Source organism: Ceratotherium simum, chromosome 6, assembly GCF_057802395.1.
Source record: "Ceratotherium simum simum isolate JZ-2026a chromosome 6, ASM5780239v1, whole genome shotgun sequence".
In the NCBI taxonomy this organism is placed as follows: Eukaryota; Metazoa; Chordata; class Mammalia; order Perissodactyla; family Rhinocerotidae; genus Ceratotherium; species Ceratotherium simum.
This window is the reverse complement of record NC_141905.1, coordinates 53,990,161-54,003,286: the sequence shown is the minus strand read 5'-3', so window position 1 is coordinate 54,003,286 and position 13,126 is coordinate 53,990,161. Positions and strand designations below refer to the sequence as shown.

At 34.6% G+C, this 13,126-nt stretch overlaps 1 protein-coding gene across 4 annotated transcripts in view; it reads right to left on the bottom strand.

Annotated features, from left to right (window-relative positions):
* Positions 1–13,126, bottom strand: part of EXOC6 (exocyst complex component 6) — a 187,139-nt gene that overhangs the window by 24,318 nt on the left and 149,695 nt on the right. For 2 of the 4 annotated variants that reach the window (XM_004427834.3, XM_087432278.1), the window contains one exon: positions 5,404–5,477. In XM_004427834.3, the coding sequence (XP_004427891.1) occupies positions 5,404–5,477 (74 nt within the window). Of the gene's footprint in view, positions 1–1,743; positions 2,411–5,403; positions 5,478–13,126 lie in introns of those variants that run through there. The other 2 variants (XM_087432280.1, XM_087432277.1) reach the window with 2 other exon arrangements.

The window sequence follows — 13,126 nt, the reverse complement described above, 5'->3', positions numbered from 1 at the left end:
GTGAGGGGTGGGAGTCTCTTCAGAGGTACTTACTGGTCAAGTACTCTTTCTTGACCTTGTTATAGAGATATATTCACTTTGTGAAAAATCAGCAATACTACACTTATGATTTGCCTGAATGTATGTTATACTTTAATAAAACATTTATTTGAAAAGTGCCATGAGATTCAAATATATTTTGCACAATTAAAATTCTCTCTCAAATTCTCTACACATAGTTCAGAGGAATGATCACTCCTCTTTTTCCCTAGTTTGCCCAAAATAAAATACTTAAAAACAGGATTTAATGCTGGATGGGGAAAGGAAAATTACAAGATAATTTTTATGGCCTAGGATTGTAATAGGAAGAAGAAAATGGTAGACTTGACTCATAATCTAAGCTAATAAGAACCATATATTTGATTTTCTTACAAAGGTATACCTCTCTAAGGCTTTCGATGAAATATTCCCAGATTTCTAAAAGGCTCTTCATATGACACCTGATCCCTCACTAGCCTTGTAATCCTCTTATGTGTTCTTCAATTTGTGAACATCTATATTATAATGCAGTACTCGAGGCACAGTCTTAACAGCCCAAAATCACAGTGGTGTAACCCAAATACCACACTTTCATTAATGTAGTCTAAGAATTCGCAGCACACTGTTGGTTCATTTGGAAGTTAACTAAGACTACCAGATCTTTTTCATATTATAAATCAGATTTCCTACACCCTATATTTTTTAAAATTTAATTTTAAAAATGTTAAATACAGCACTTAATAGTTTCCTTGCTAAAGTTAACTTTGTTGGCTTTGGCTTATCATTCAAGCCTACTGTGAGCACTATAATTCTGTCTTCTATCATCTTAGGTAACTCTCCTAGCTTTGTGTAATCTATACATATAACTTGTATTTCTTCTATGTATTTATCCAAGTCATTAATATGTTGATCCCAAACTGTCAAAGACAGACATCTAGAGGGTGCTGCCAGAGTCCTGACTTAAAGCAGCATTTCCCAATTTCATGTAATACAATGCAAAATGAGTGAGGGAGGTGTTCTGTGATATAAGTTTGGGAAATGCTGGGTTACTCCCGAATTTCTCAGTTCTTACAATTCTAATGCACATGGTAAGTCTCTAAGAGGGAATTAGAGTATAAAGTGTTTCCCAAACTTAGTTGACTTGGAATTTTTTAAAAATCTTTTCTCATTTTAAATCATTTCTCATCTTGAGAAATCACTGTTCCTGGAAAGACACTTTGGGAAATACTGTTCTAGGGTGTTATACATTAGTCAACATTCTTTGGGCAAGAGATTGTTTTGTTAGTTTTAAACACACCTAACTGCATTATCATCCAACCTACCTAAACTTCTCCATATTGTCTAAAAGATTATCAAGATATTGTCAAATGCAGCAATGATATCTTACCAGTATAACTTATCACAAAGTGAAATAGGATCAAGTAAAGAGGATTTAGTATTAGGATTAGTGAGCCAAGGATGCTCAATCTACTGTGAGAATTATGCTCAATAAGAAGCTATGAAGGAGAGAAAGATATTTTTAAAGTTTCCCATTAAATTGGCTACATTTTAAAAGTTTTGGTGATTATAAAACTAATCTACCTGGAAAACTCAATTATATAGGACACTTCATTTTCCAGTGATATTTAGAGAAATATTTCCAGGTATTAAGAATGAGTTATAAAAAAATTATCACTGAATACTACGTATTTATATATAGAGTATTATAATAAAAATAGTTTAAAATTTTTAACATTTTCATGCATTGTCAAAAGAATTTTACATATTCATCTGAAATCCATTTGAAAGATTATATTTAACAAAATAGATGGTCTCTGCAAAAGAAAACAGACACACATAAGAATATCAAAGTCCTTCATCATTTAGTGACTTAATTTCAGAACTGGGGGTAGGAGAATGATAGGTTTTATTTGTAAACAAGTTTACACATACAAATCATGTTCAAACAACACATTTAAAATTGATTGAGGCAGTATATTCACATAATGCAGCGCCAGGACTGCTAATCCTCCACACTGTCTATTGGGGCAGTAGGCTTTCAGACGTTGTTGAGATAACTGGCTTCCATTAGCAAGCATGTGATTGGCAGGATGATAGAGTCTTTTCACTCACAGGTCAGCTATTTCCTTTCCTTTGGAAGGGGGCAATTCTGATGATCCATCTTTTAGCTACAGTCTCTCATTGAGTCCCAATTCTCTTGCCTTCAGCTTTGATATGGTCTAACTTTCCTCTTGTATCAGCTCATACTTGTCATCAACTCCTCTATTCAGAACAGCAAATATCAGGAGTTTGACCTCAGGGCAAAGTCCGGGTGGGCAGGTAAAATTTGACCACTGGACCTACTTCCTAATCTTTCATACCCAGCAATTCATGAAGCAGTATCAAATTCAAACTAAAAAACAGAAGCATGACCCCTTATAAGTACTATGAAAGGGCTCTTTTGCCTTTCTAAGTATACTTGAAAAGAACTGTCAGCTACCCTATTAAGACAGAAATGGATCACAGACTAGGAAAAAAAAAAGTGCAGAAACCCAACTGAAATATAAATAAAAGTGTTAGCACCCTCTTTATGTTTGGTGATATACTACTTCATATAAAAGTGTTAAAATAATATGCTATGAAATATCTTTACGAAGTCAGGAAATAAAAACACTATTGAAATTTTCAGGCATCCTTACTTAAATAATCACTGATATCTGATACAAAAAACTTGTATCACCTCATATGAGACTTTAGTTTTCAAGGTTAATTTTATTTTTGGCTACTTTCCATACTTACCATTTCAGCACTTAACTGTCTATAAATTAATTTGAAAAACAAATATAGGTGAAAAAAAACTATCCTTATCAAGTTATTAAATCAAGCCCTCTGAAAACATAAAATTCAAGTTATGTCACAGTGGTCCAGCAGCTAAAGACAAGAATTAGTTGCATCTTCTTGTTTTAGAATATAAAAGTACAAGAATAGAGTATGATTAAATTTTAACATTAATAACCAGGGAAAATGATTTTAAGCCCCTTTTAAAACGAGAAAAATTAACACGTAAAAAATCAGCTCATCAAAATTTTCTATGCACTAGTCACTTCTACTGCATATTAACTACTATACTTTAAAACTGTTTTATATTAGTCATTTCTATATAAATCTTTTGTTTCAACATTCTACATGTGTCATAAAAGATTTCAGGGATTCTAAATCTTTCATAATAGATTTTTTTATTCACTTAAAAGTCTCTTAAAGAAATTACATTGATGAAGAAAAGTCAACCAGGACTTAATGCCTCTAAGTGCACATACTTGAAAAGTAAATTCAACCAAAAAGACTGGAGATGTTTATTAATATTTATAAGTATGCCTTAGTAACAATTCCCTAGTGAGTCAAACACTTGTAAAGAGGCTTTCTTTGCTGTCAAACGATGATTGTCTTTGAAGGAAGAAAGGGATCAGAGTTTTACTCTGCATTGAACCAATTACCTATCTGGACAAACCAAGGAACAGAATCTTTACCAACAGCTTCATAAATTATGTGGTACTATTCACAATCCTACAATGAGATAACAAACTAGTTAAGACCATACAAATTCATACAAAACTGAGGAAATAGCACTTAATAAATTTCAAACTTTCTGTGGACAGAATATTCATATATAATGGGAGCTATCCTCAAATCACATACTCTTTGGATTGGAGAACATATTCATGTCCTTGTAACAGGGAAACTTACCCCAGTAAGCGGCCATAACCTAATCGGGAAATGAATATACAACCAAACCTATTTCCAACTTGCTAAAGGACTCAGTTTTCTATATTAGATCATCTTGTTCAGGGCAACAGGACTGCAACAGAGAGAACTCCTTCTAAAGGAAATGGATCTATCTTCAATAGAAAGAATATCTTCTGGTAAACTGGAATGGAAAAATATCTTCTGGTAAACTGGAATAAAACTTCTTCATTTTCTACTATCTTTCCTAACTTAGTAAGGCTAATCCTCTATAGATCTAGCTCATCCATAACAGTGTTCCTTGTTTGGCATAATACATGAGTACTGATTGCAAACAGAAATAAATATGAATATATTTTATACGTTCAGTGCTTTACAGACATACTTGGGAGACAGAAATGGCTTTTTCAGTTTCCTCCTAAACCTTACTTGAAGATATACCATTTATTTCCACATGACTGAATGCCTTATAAGTATTCCTAACCAGTTCATGGGTGTTTTGCTTCTCTAAAGGATTTTTAAGTTTCATGAGTATGACACTACCTCTTATATTACTTTTGTGTCTATTTCAACCACACTTCTCTCCAAATAGTCAGTACATAGTAGTTCATAAATACTTACTGAACACTGGTTTGGAATCAGAGCAAAAATAGCTCTAACCTCAAACATTTACTGACATCAGAGCTCCTTAACTGCTCAAATTGGTCCTGCTCCAAACATCACTGTGGTAGAGTCTATTTCTACCAACAGTGGAAACAGCCCTATCTCTACTCATTTCCATCCCCCAAAGCGGATGGGACCATTAATAGGCTGATATCACAGTGGCTTTGTTTAATTCCATCTCCATTTCATTCTTTTTGCCAAGGGCAGCAGTCACTCCTGTTGTCAATTCTAGTACTCCTGAGCCCTCTAACTTAGATCCACCCCTCCTCCACACTCTTGTGCCTCCCAGCTTTATTAAGCTCCTTAATCCTAGGATTAAGGAAGAAAAAGAAAAAGGAGGAGGGGGGAAGAGGAAGAAAGGAATAAGAAGAAAAAATATGAGGGAGATGGAAAAGAGGTAATAGGAAGAAAATAAAGAAAACGATAATAGAGATGTTAAAGAGAAGTAAAATGAAGAGATTTAAAATTTTTCATATTTGTTACTACACTTAGAGTTATGTGACCAGAAAAGAATTACGTAAATGTATAATTACCTTTTTAAAATTAGTTTTATTCTTTTTTCTGGAGGCATATAGAAAATTTATAAAAATAGCATTCTTTACCAGTGACAAAATTTTAAGCAAGGGGCTCCTTTCTAGGTTGTAATAAGTTACATTTAACTTGGGTCCTGACACCAACGTTATACCACCAATTTTCACATATGGTCATGAAATCATTATGAAATAAACTTCAAGCGTCACTAAACCAAAGTATAAAGTTATTATTTAGTCATCTGCTTAGCAGGTAATGACTAAGTTAGATATTCACCAATGAGAATGCTCCATGAAGTTGAGACACTGAATGGACATAGGTTCAGAGAGAAGGACTAAATACACAGTTATAAAAGAAGTACTTTTCTAAAGAAAAGTTGTTTCAAGGCAAACAAGCATTCCTGTAGCATTAAAAAAAAAAAAATGCAAGAGCTAAGAGGCAATAAATGAGAAGTACATTATTACATCTTACTTGTCTGAGGTCAATGAATGCTAGCTGCAGGGTATCCCCCTGAAATCCTGGCACAGGCTCAGAGCTGGCAAACACTATTAAAAAAAAAAAAGACAGACAAGATTGCAAAATATACAAGGGTTTAACCACTAAATTAATTTCTACTCATTACAAATGTATTATAATATTTACAAGTAACCATTTCCAATGAAGACTATTTATAACTTTCTATTTCCACTACTGAGAATGTTCTCCACACCCATTACCACAAATATTTTAATAATTTTAAACTTCTAATCTGCCATTTAATCACTGTAATCCTTAATTACAATAAATTTAGAATCGTTATCCTACATAAAGTTCAAGAGTAGCAATATACTTCAATCAAGAAAAGTTTTCTGACTCTTTTTAGCCTTAGGTGAACGATTACAGAAGCATTTTGAAACTATACCAATTCCATGGCTGTCAATATATTTCAAAACATCTGCTTTGTTACAGAATATGCTCTATAAAAATCCTTCTTCTAGCTAACAGCGATAATAGGCAGACACATTAAGAAGTCAGCTTTACATGCAGACAACAGGTAAAATATTCTAAGTAGCAAAATGAGGATGATGCAGGAATGTCTGTTTGTCTTTTAATAATTATTTTCCATAAAAGAATCCCACCTCTTTAAAAACTAAAAGATATCTTATGACAAGATTGAAAAAAATATTTTGAAAGATTCTTTTTCAACAATTTTTTTGTACTTTAAAAATTTTAATACAGTCATGCACTGCATAAAGATGTTTCAGTCAACAACAGACTGCATTTACGATGGTGGTCCCATAAAATTAGTACCATATAGCCTAGGTATAGTAGGCTATACCATCTAGGTTTGTGAAAGTACACTGTATGACGTTTGCATGACGAAATGCCTAACGATGCATTTCTCAGAATGTATCCCTGTCGTTATGCATGACTGTACTAGTAATAGAACTTGTTTAGTAAGTTAAACACAAACCCAATATTAGTTATTTTGAAGACAAAAGACTTTTGGCTCCTAAAAATACATTATCATTTTACATGCGAGCTTCTCTGATCAGAATAAGAACGCCTGCAATCATTCTCCCTCCCCATTAATATCTGAGTTCTCTTAGAGAACATTATACATTTCCCACTTGTGAATTCATCTGAGCCAGAACGTTAGAAACCATTTAAATTTTCAGCCTATATAGTTCTTGGAAAAACAAAAATAAATCTTAAGTTTAGTGGATTCTGTGTGAAATATAGTTTAGAAAGGCTCAAAATCAACAATTAAAGGCAATAAATATACAGAAGCCTAGCATAGTTTAATTTATCTTGCATTTTTGGGAACTGAAGAGTTCAAACTAAGTTTTTGTTATTGCTGTTGTTTTCAAGATAATGATTAATTTTTGCTTTAAGCATCCAAACTTTTTTTTCTTAAGCATTTTTTGATGGAATTTTAAACTGCATCATAATACTTCCCTTATTTTTTTGAGTATACTAAATATTATTAAACTTTTCTTAATTCTCTGGATCACCATCAAGAACACTTTTTATTCTATACAATACAATAAATTCCCAGGGCTGCTATGGCATCAAGAGCTGTTTTCTGTTCCACTAAATAGTTTGGAGTTCTTGTGTGTCTAGCTTTTATAATTTTTCTGCTCCTCTCCTGCACTTTTAACATAAATTCTACTCCCCTCTCTCTTGCTCATCTCTTATTATGTTATCTTTAATCTTCTTGAGCTGGTAAGTCAGCTAATCAATTACTAGAATTGTGTCTAAAGTAAGAGCAAATACAGCCTGAGCAAGGGCCTCTCCCACAAGTAAGGTGAATGGGTTTTATATGTGTCGTTGAGTATATGTACCTTTTGAATATGAGTAATCTTTTGGTTACTCAGTTACAACATTTTTTCCCCTTATTTATTGGTTCTCTGCTAGATACTAAGTAGTTATAGCCATTAGAGAGGTGACTATACTCACCTTTCTCAGGCCCCCTATTTCCAGAAAACTAAGATTTATTGAGCAAATCTAGCCACACTTTTCATTATTTAGTACAATTTACTCACATCACTGTCTTTTCATTCAATGAAAAGTGGCATGCTTTTATACCATGGCAACCCCATCACCCCCTACCATATCCCAGATAATTGAGTTGCTTTTCCCTAGTACTATCAGATATTAATTGAAAAATAATAAGCAAAATTATAATAGCTATTAAAAGTTTTTTTTTTTTTTTTTTAATTTAAAAAATACCTTTCTTAAGACCATCCAGCATACTGTTGGCTTTTTTGGCCACGGCCTCAGGTTACTGTTTCAAAGTTACAGCTAACTATGAATCCCTAGTGGTCGCCGACCAAGGCTGTAAATGTTAGCTCAGCTTCTTCCATCACCACATATACATACACATACAGACATAAACAAAGACTTCCTATAACACAGAGAGACCTACTTTATATACTAGGCATAAAAGTCAGCTCCATTTCAATTATATTGTGATTCTTATCCACTTAATCTCCCAGAATTTTTCTACACTGAAAATAATCTGTCTTTTTCTTCTCCCTCAGTTCCTGTTTAAGATACTATAATTTAAGCCCCACTGCTTGGAATTAAACCAAAGAGCTTAGTGTCAAAATTATAATAGTACCATAAATTTACAGAGCACTTTATAGTTTACAAAGCACTTTCTCACACACCATCTGCTTTGATCATCACAATAACTTTTCTTAGTAAACAGGGCATGCGGATGATGGATCATAAAATTTAGTAACTACAAGAGACACCCCCTTTGAAATATCTCCAACAGTCCCCTGAAGGCTCAGTTTAAAACTCACCCAGTTCTTCATTTTATTTATTTTTATTTTTATTTATTTATTTTTTGTGTGAGGAAGATCAGCCCTGAGCTAACATCCGTGCTAATCCTCCTCTTTTTGCTGAGGAAGACTGGCTCTGAGCTAACATCTATTGCCAATCTTCCTCCTTTTTTCTTCCCCCCAAAGCCCCAGTAGATAGTTGTATGTCATAGTTGCACATCCTTCTAGTTGCTGTATGTGGGACGTGGCCTGAGCATGGCCAGAGAAGTGATGCATCGGTGTGCGCCCAGGATCCGAACCCGGGCCACCAGTAGTGGAGCGCGCGCAGTTAACCACTAAGCCACGGGGCCGGTCCCAGGTCTTCATTTTATAGGGTCGAAAAATTAAAAGTGAAGTGACTTGCCCAGGATCACATAGCTAACTCAGATCTCCTGACACTGAATCCATTGATCCAGAATCTGATTAAGTATTCAGCCTCTTTCTTCATCTTTTATCCCATCTCTCACAAGAACCTAACCAACATGGAAGTGAAACTCACTAGTTTATAGCCCTCAGGGCTTTTTATCAAATGTTTTTTTTAGGGATAGGAAGCTTCATTTCTTTTCCTTCTTTAAAACTCAAATGTAGTCAATACCGTTGTTTCTACCTTCTAAAATGTCTTGAGTCTGAATCTATCTCTACCTTAGTTCAAAATATCATCATTTCTTGCTTGAATTACTAAAACACACTCTTATCTGTCTCCCTGCTTCTTGTGTGCCACCTCTGCATCCTCTTCTCCCAGTGTGATTTACCTGAGATGTAAATGTGATTTGTGCCACTTTATAGTTGAACATCTTTCAATGGTTCCCCCTCCACCTTCACAATAAAGCAAGACAAATAAGGTCCTTTATAATCTGGCCTATCTCTCTAGCCTCATCTCTTACCACTTCCCTAGAGACACCTTCAACTCTTTCCATACCAAACCACCTGCACTTTCTTGCATATGCCACAGTCTCTCCTTCTGCCTAGTGCATCTTTCCTCTTCTTTTCCATTGGATAACTCTTACTTATCCTTCCATTCAATCATCATCTTCTGTGGAAGACTTCCATTACCCTGCAGGCTGGGTTAGGTCCCTCCTCTGTGCTCTCACTGCAACCTCCTGTGCACAGCCTAACTACACCATCCATTTTGCTATCTTATAATTGTTTATCTGTCTGGGTCTTCCCACCAGACCATAAACTCTCTGAAGGTAGGGAATATACTTCCATTTCTACATCCCTATCACTAGCACAATGCCTGATACATAATGAATAGTCAATGAAAGTTTCTTAAATGAATGAAGGAAAACTGAACAAACGAACAAATAAATTCTAAGGGGATGCCGTCCAGTTCCAGTAGTTGATATATTATCTAGCTTGTTGATTAGATCTAGAATGATGCTGTCCAACAGAACTTTCTGCAATAATGGAAATGTTCTATACCTGCACTGAACTTTTAGTTTTTATTTAATTTTCATTAATTTAAATGCCACATATGTCTATTGGACAGTGTAAATCGAGAACATTCTGTGAATATTTAGTGTCTTTATTTCAAAATAATTGAGGGTGAGTGAGAACACCCCTAATGTTTTCTTCAGCCCAAACTAAATTGTGAGTTCTTTCACCAAACAAGAAATTCGTGGGAGGTAGAGGGAATTTCTTTTACCTTTATATACCCTATGCCTGGTGTACAGGATATATTCAATAAATGTGTTTAATGAATGAATAATAATACAAATAATTCATTTCTACTAATATTGTCTAATAGTTTCAATAATTCTGGAGGTAGATTTCAACCTTTGAAGTTTTTAAAGATTTGATAACTAATTTTTGGAATCCCTTTAAATATTGTCTTCAGATTCCTTCTTGGCTCATCCAGATTCTCATTTTGTATATGATTTGTCATATTTTGGGGTTTCCTTGTTCTCCTCCTTGGCTCATCTTTTCATTGTTTTTATTTAATAACACCTACTTCCCTATTATGATATCTTTGTCATTTAGCCATGCCATAAAGGGTATTTTTAAAAAACACACATTGATCCTGCTCTTCCAATAAGATACTTAAAAATAGTTTCCAAGCTTTCTAAAGTTCTTTTTTTTAAGAAAGCTAGGCAGAATCTTTGGGTCTTTTCTCTTAATGCCTCTAATTTGACCATTTCTTTTTAAAAACAAAACTTCATGATATATTCATTTCCTCTTATTTTACGCTAGAATATGGAACTTAATAATAATAAATGATTCCAAATTTTAAAGTATTCTAAAAGAAAGATTACAGAGGGAGGTATCTGATCTTACTGGGAAGGTAAAACTTTGCTATATCAGTATAATGACAAAAAAAGTCTTCCAAATTGGCAATGTGTCAGGTTTTAAGAGAATAAAGAATATCCATAAGCAAAAACATGAGTTATTTGTATATATAACAAAATTTTCCCATAAGTAGGAAAATAGGCCCTTCTTGCCCTCAGGATCTATACATAAATGCACAGGGTTTGGTACGGTGGGGAAAGAAGATTGCTAGGAAGTCAGGCTGTAGGTATTTATTCTGGCATGAAAATATAAAACCTCCCCTGAAATTAAACGCAGAAGGAATAAGTCCTTGAACAATCTTGTCCTAGGCAGACAGTTATCTTTACTCTAAGGTAGAGAATGTGGATTATTTGGAAAACATCTACACAGGGTAGGAAGAATTGTCAAGGGGCAGCAGGAAGGGAAAGAAAGAGTGTCCATGGAATCATAAGAGCAAATAGACCAAAAGACTGACAAATGATTGAAAGGGAAGGTGAGGAGGTTAGGCTCAAGTCTCAAGACTTTGCTTGTGGATGACAAGGCAAGGGCATATAAAATGGAATAATTTTGTTAACTAAATAAATGACTGAATACATTTACCAATAGTCTGCATATTAAATAGATTTCCTATAATTCCATTTCTTACTAGTTCTAAAGATTTAAAGTATCTAATTAGAACTCAAATTTCAGCGAGGCAAAGTAAGTATCCTATGTGGAGTAGATGTGCTATTGGAAGGAATGACTAAGAGCACCATCTAGTGGTTTTTCTGGTGGTGAAGAAGAACTCATGCCTGGGAGTCAGGGGTCTTAGAGTTAGAATTCTTGGCTCTTAGACTTATATTCTGGGACACGTGGTTGGCGGCAGTGGGATGCAAGCCTCTAGGACCAACTGCCCCTCTACATTCATCACCCCACTTTTATATAAGGTAGTTTCTAGTCCTCTCCCTTTCTTGGAATTAAACATGGGCAAAGTAGCCTCAATCTGATATCTTAAATGCCATTAAAACCAGGAACAAATCCAGGTAGGGAAATAGTGTAATAGCATCCAGCTTACTTTAAACAAAGACATTGAAATATTCTTCTCATACCATCCACCTGATGTCCCCTGAATACTTTTATTTTGGGGTTTGGGCCTTTTTCAAAGCTAGAATTAGAGGCCCTGAGGTCACAGCCACACACACACATACACACACACGAAGCCCTGAGGTCATAGCCACACACACACACACACACACACACACCCCTATAAAGAAGTTTCATCTTGTTTTTTTTTTGAGGTGAAATTAAGCCTTTATCTAAAATGAAAAAAGACCAAGGCCTTCAAACCTAGAGATTCACCTATTCCTCAATACTCACCATCGAAACAGGTGCCAGTACTCTTCAAACTGGAGCTTTTCTAATGCCTTTGGATTTAAGATTTTAAACTCTTAGGAGCTGGTAACTTCATTTAGGTATCTGCATAGAATGCATGAAAAAGCACATTCTAGACCTATTCTGGGTACTTCAAATCTTTCTGATTGCCTGATGCTTTGGAAATATTCTGTATTTTGTTAGGGAAGTGAAGGATTTCTGAGATAGCTTTAGAGGAACCTAAGAGGACATTCTGATGTTTTCCTCTATACAGTTGCATTTGTGAGGTACTTTTACTAGGGCCCAACACATAACAGGTGTTTAATAAGTATAAAATATAAAACAAAGCACATACACAGATTTAGAACATCAGCTTTATGCCAAGCTTGGCAAATGCTCCTCCAACTAAGAAGTGATTTCTCTTGAACCTATACAAAATCTATAATAGGATCAAAGGTTCAGTGCAGTTTTCAGAGGGGGCTACATTTGCAATTCCAAATGGATACCATACATTCCTGATTTCTCCAACCATGTAGTTATAGTAGTATTACGGTTATGATCAAGTTAACCAAAAGTATCCACTTCATGCATGCACAGATTCTCAATCTATATAACTTTTTATCTAAATTAGGTCTGCTTCTTATATTTTCTCATAGTACCATAGACTTTTCTTTTATAGAATTTAACAATTTATAATCATATTTATTACTGCAGTTATTTACTGATTGCCTCCCCACTGAGCTTAAACCCCAAGAGAGTTAGGACCTTTTCTGTTTTATTTATCACTGTATCCCCTAAATGCCAAGCACACAGTAGATATGAAGAAATTAATTAACATATAACTCCAAAGCCCCACATCCTTCGTTGCCTTAAATTTTGCTGCCTCTGAATCTTAGAACTAGGATGTATGTTGGATATTATCGATTCCAAATCTCATATTTTACAGTAAAATTGAGGCCTCTCGATTGTTGAATGGTTTGTCCAAAGCCACCTGCACAAAACACAGGCAGTGCTCAGGACTAGAACCATGGTCTCAACTTCCTCACCAGTGCTCAGACCATCTTAAGATTGATTTGATGCACTTAAAAAAACAGTTCCATATAAGTTCATATGATTTTATATTCCTGAACTCAGGCATTTTATCAAGTTTGACCTAGTATGGGTTAAAAAAGAACAGCAGAAAAAGATTAAAAAAAAGAAGACCAAAAGGGAAGTGAAAATAATCCCCTAAGAAAACATTAAAAAAAAAATATGACTGTTTAGCTCAGAAC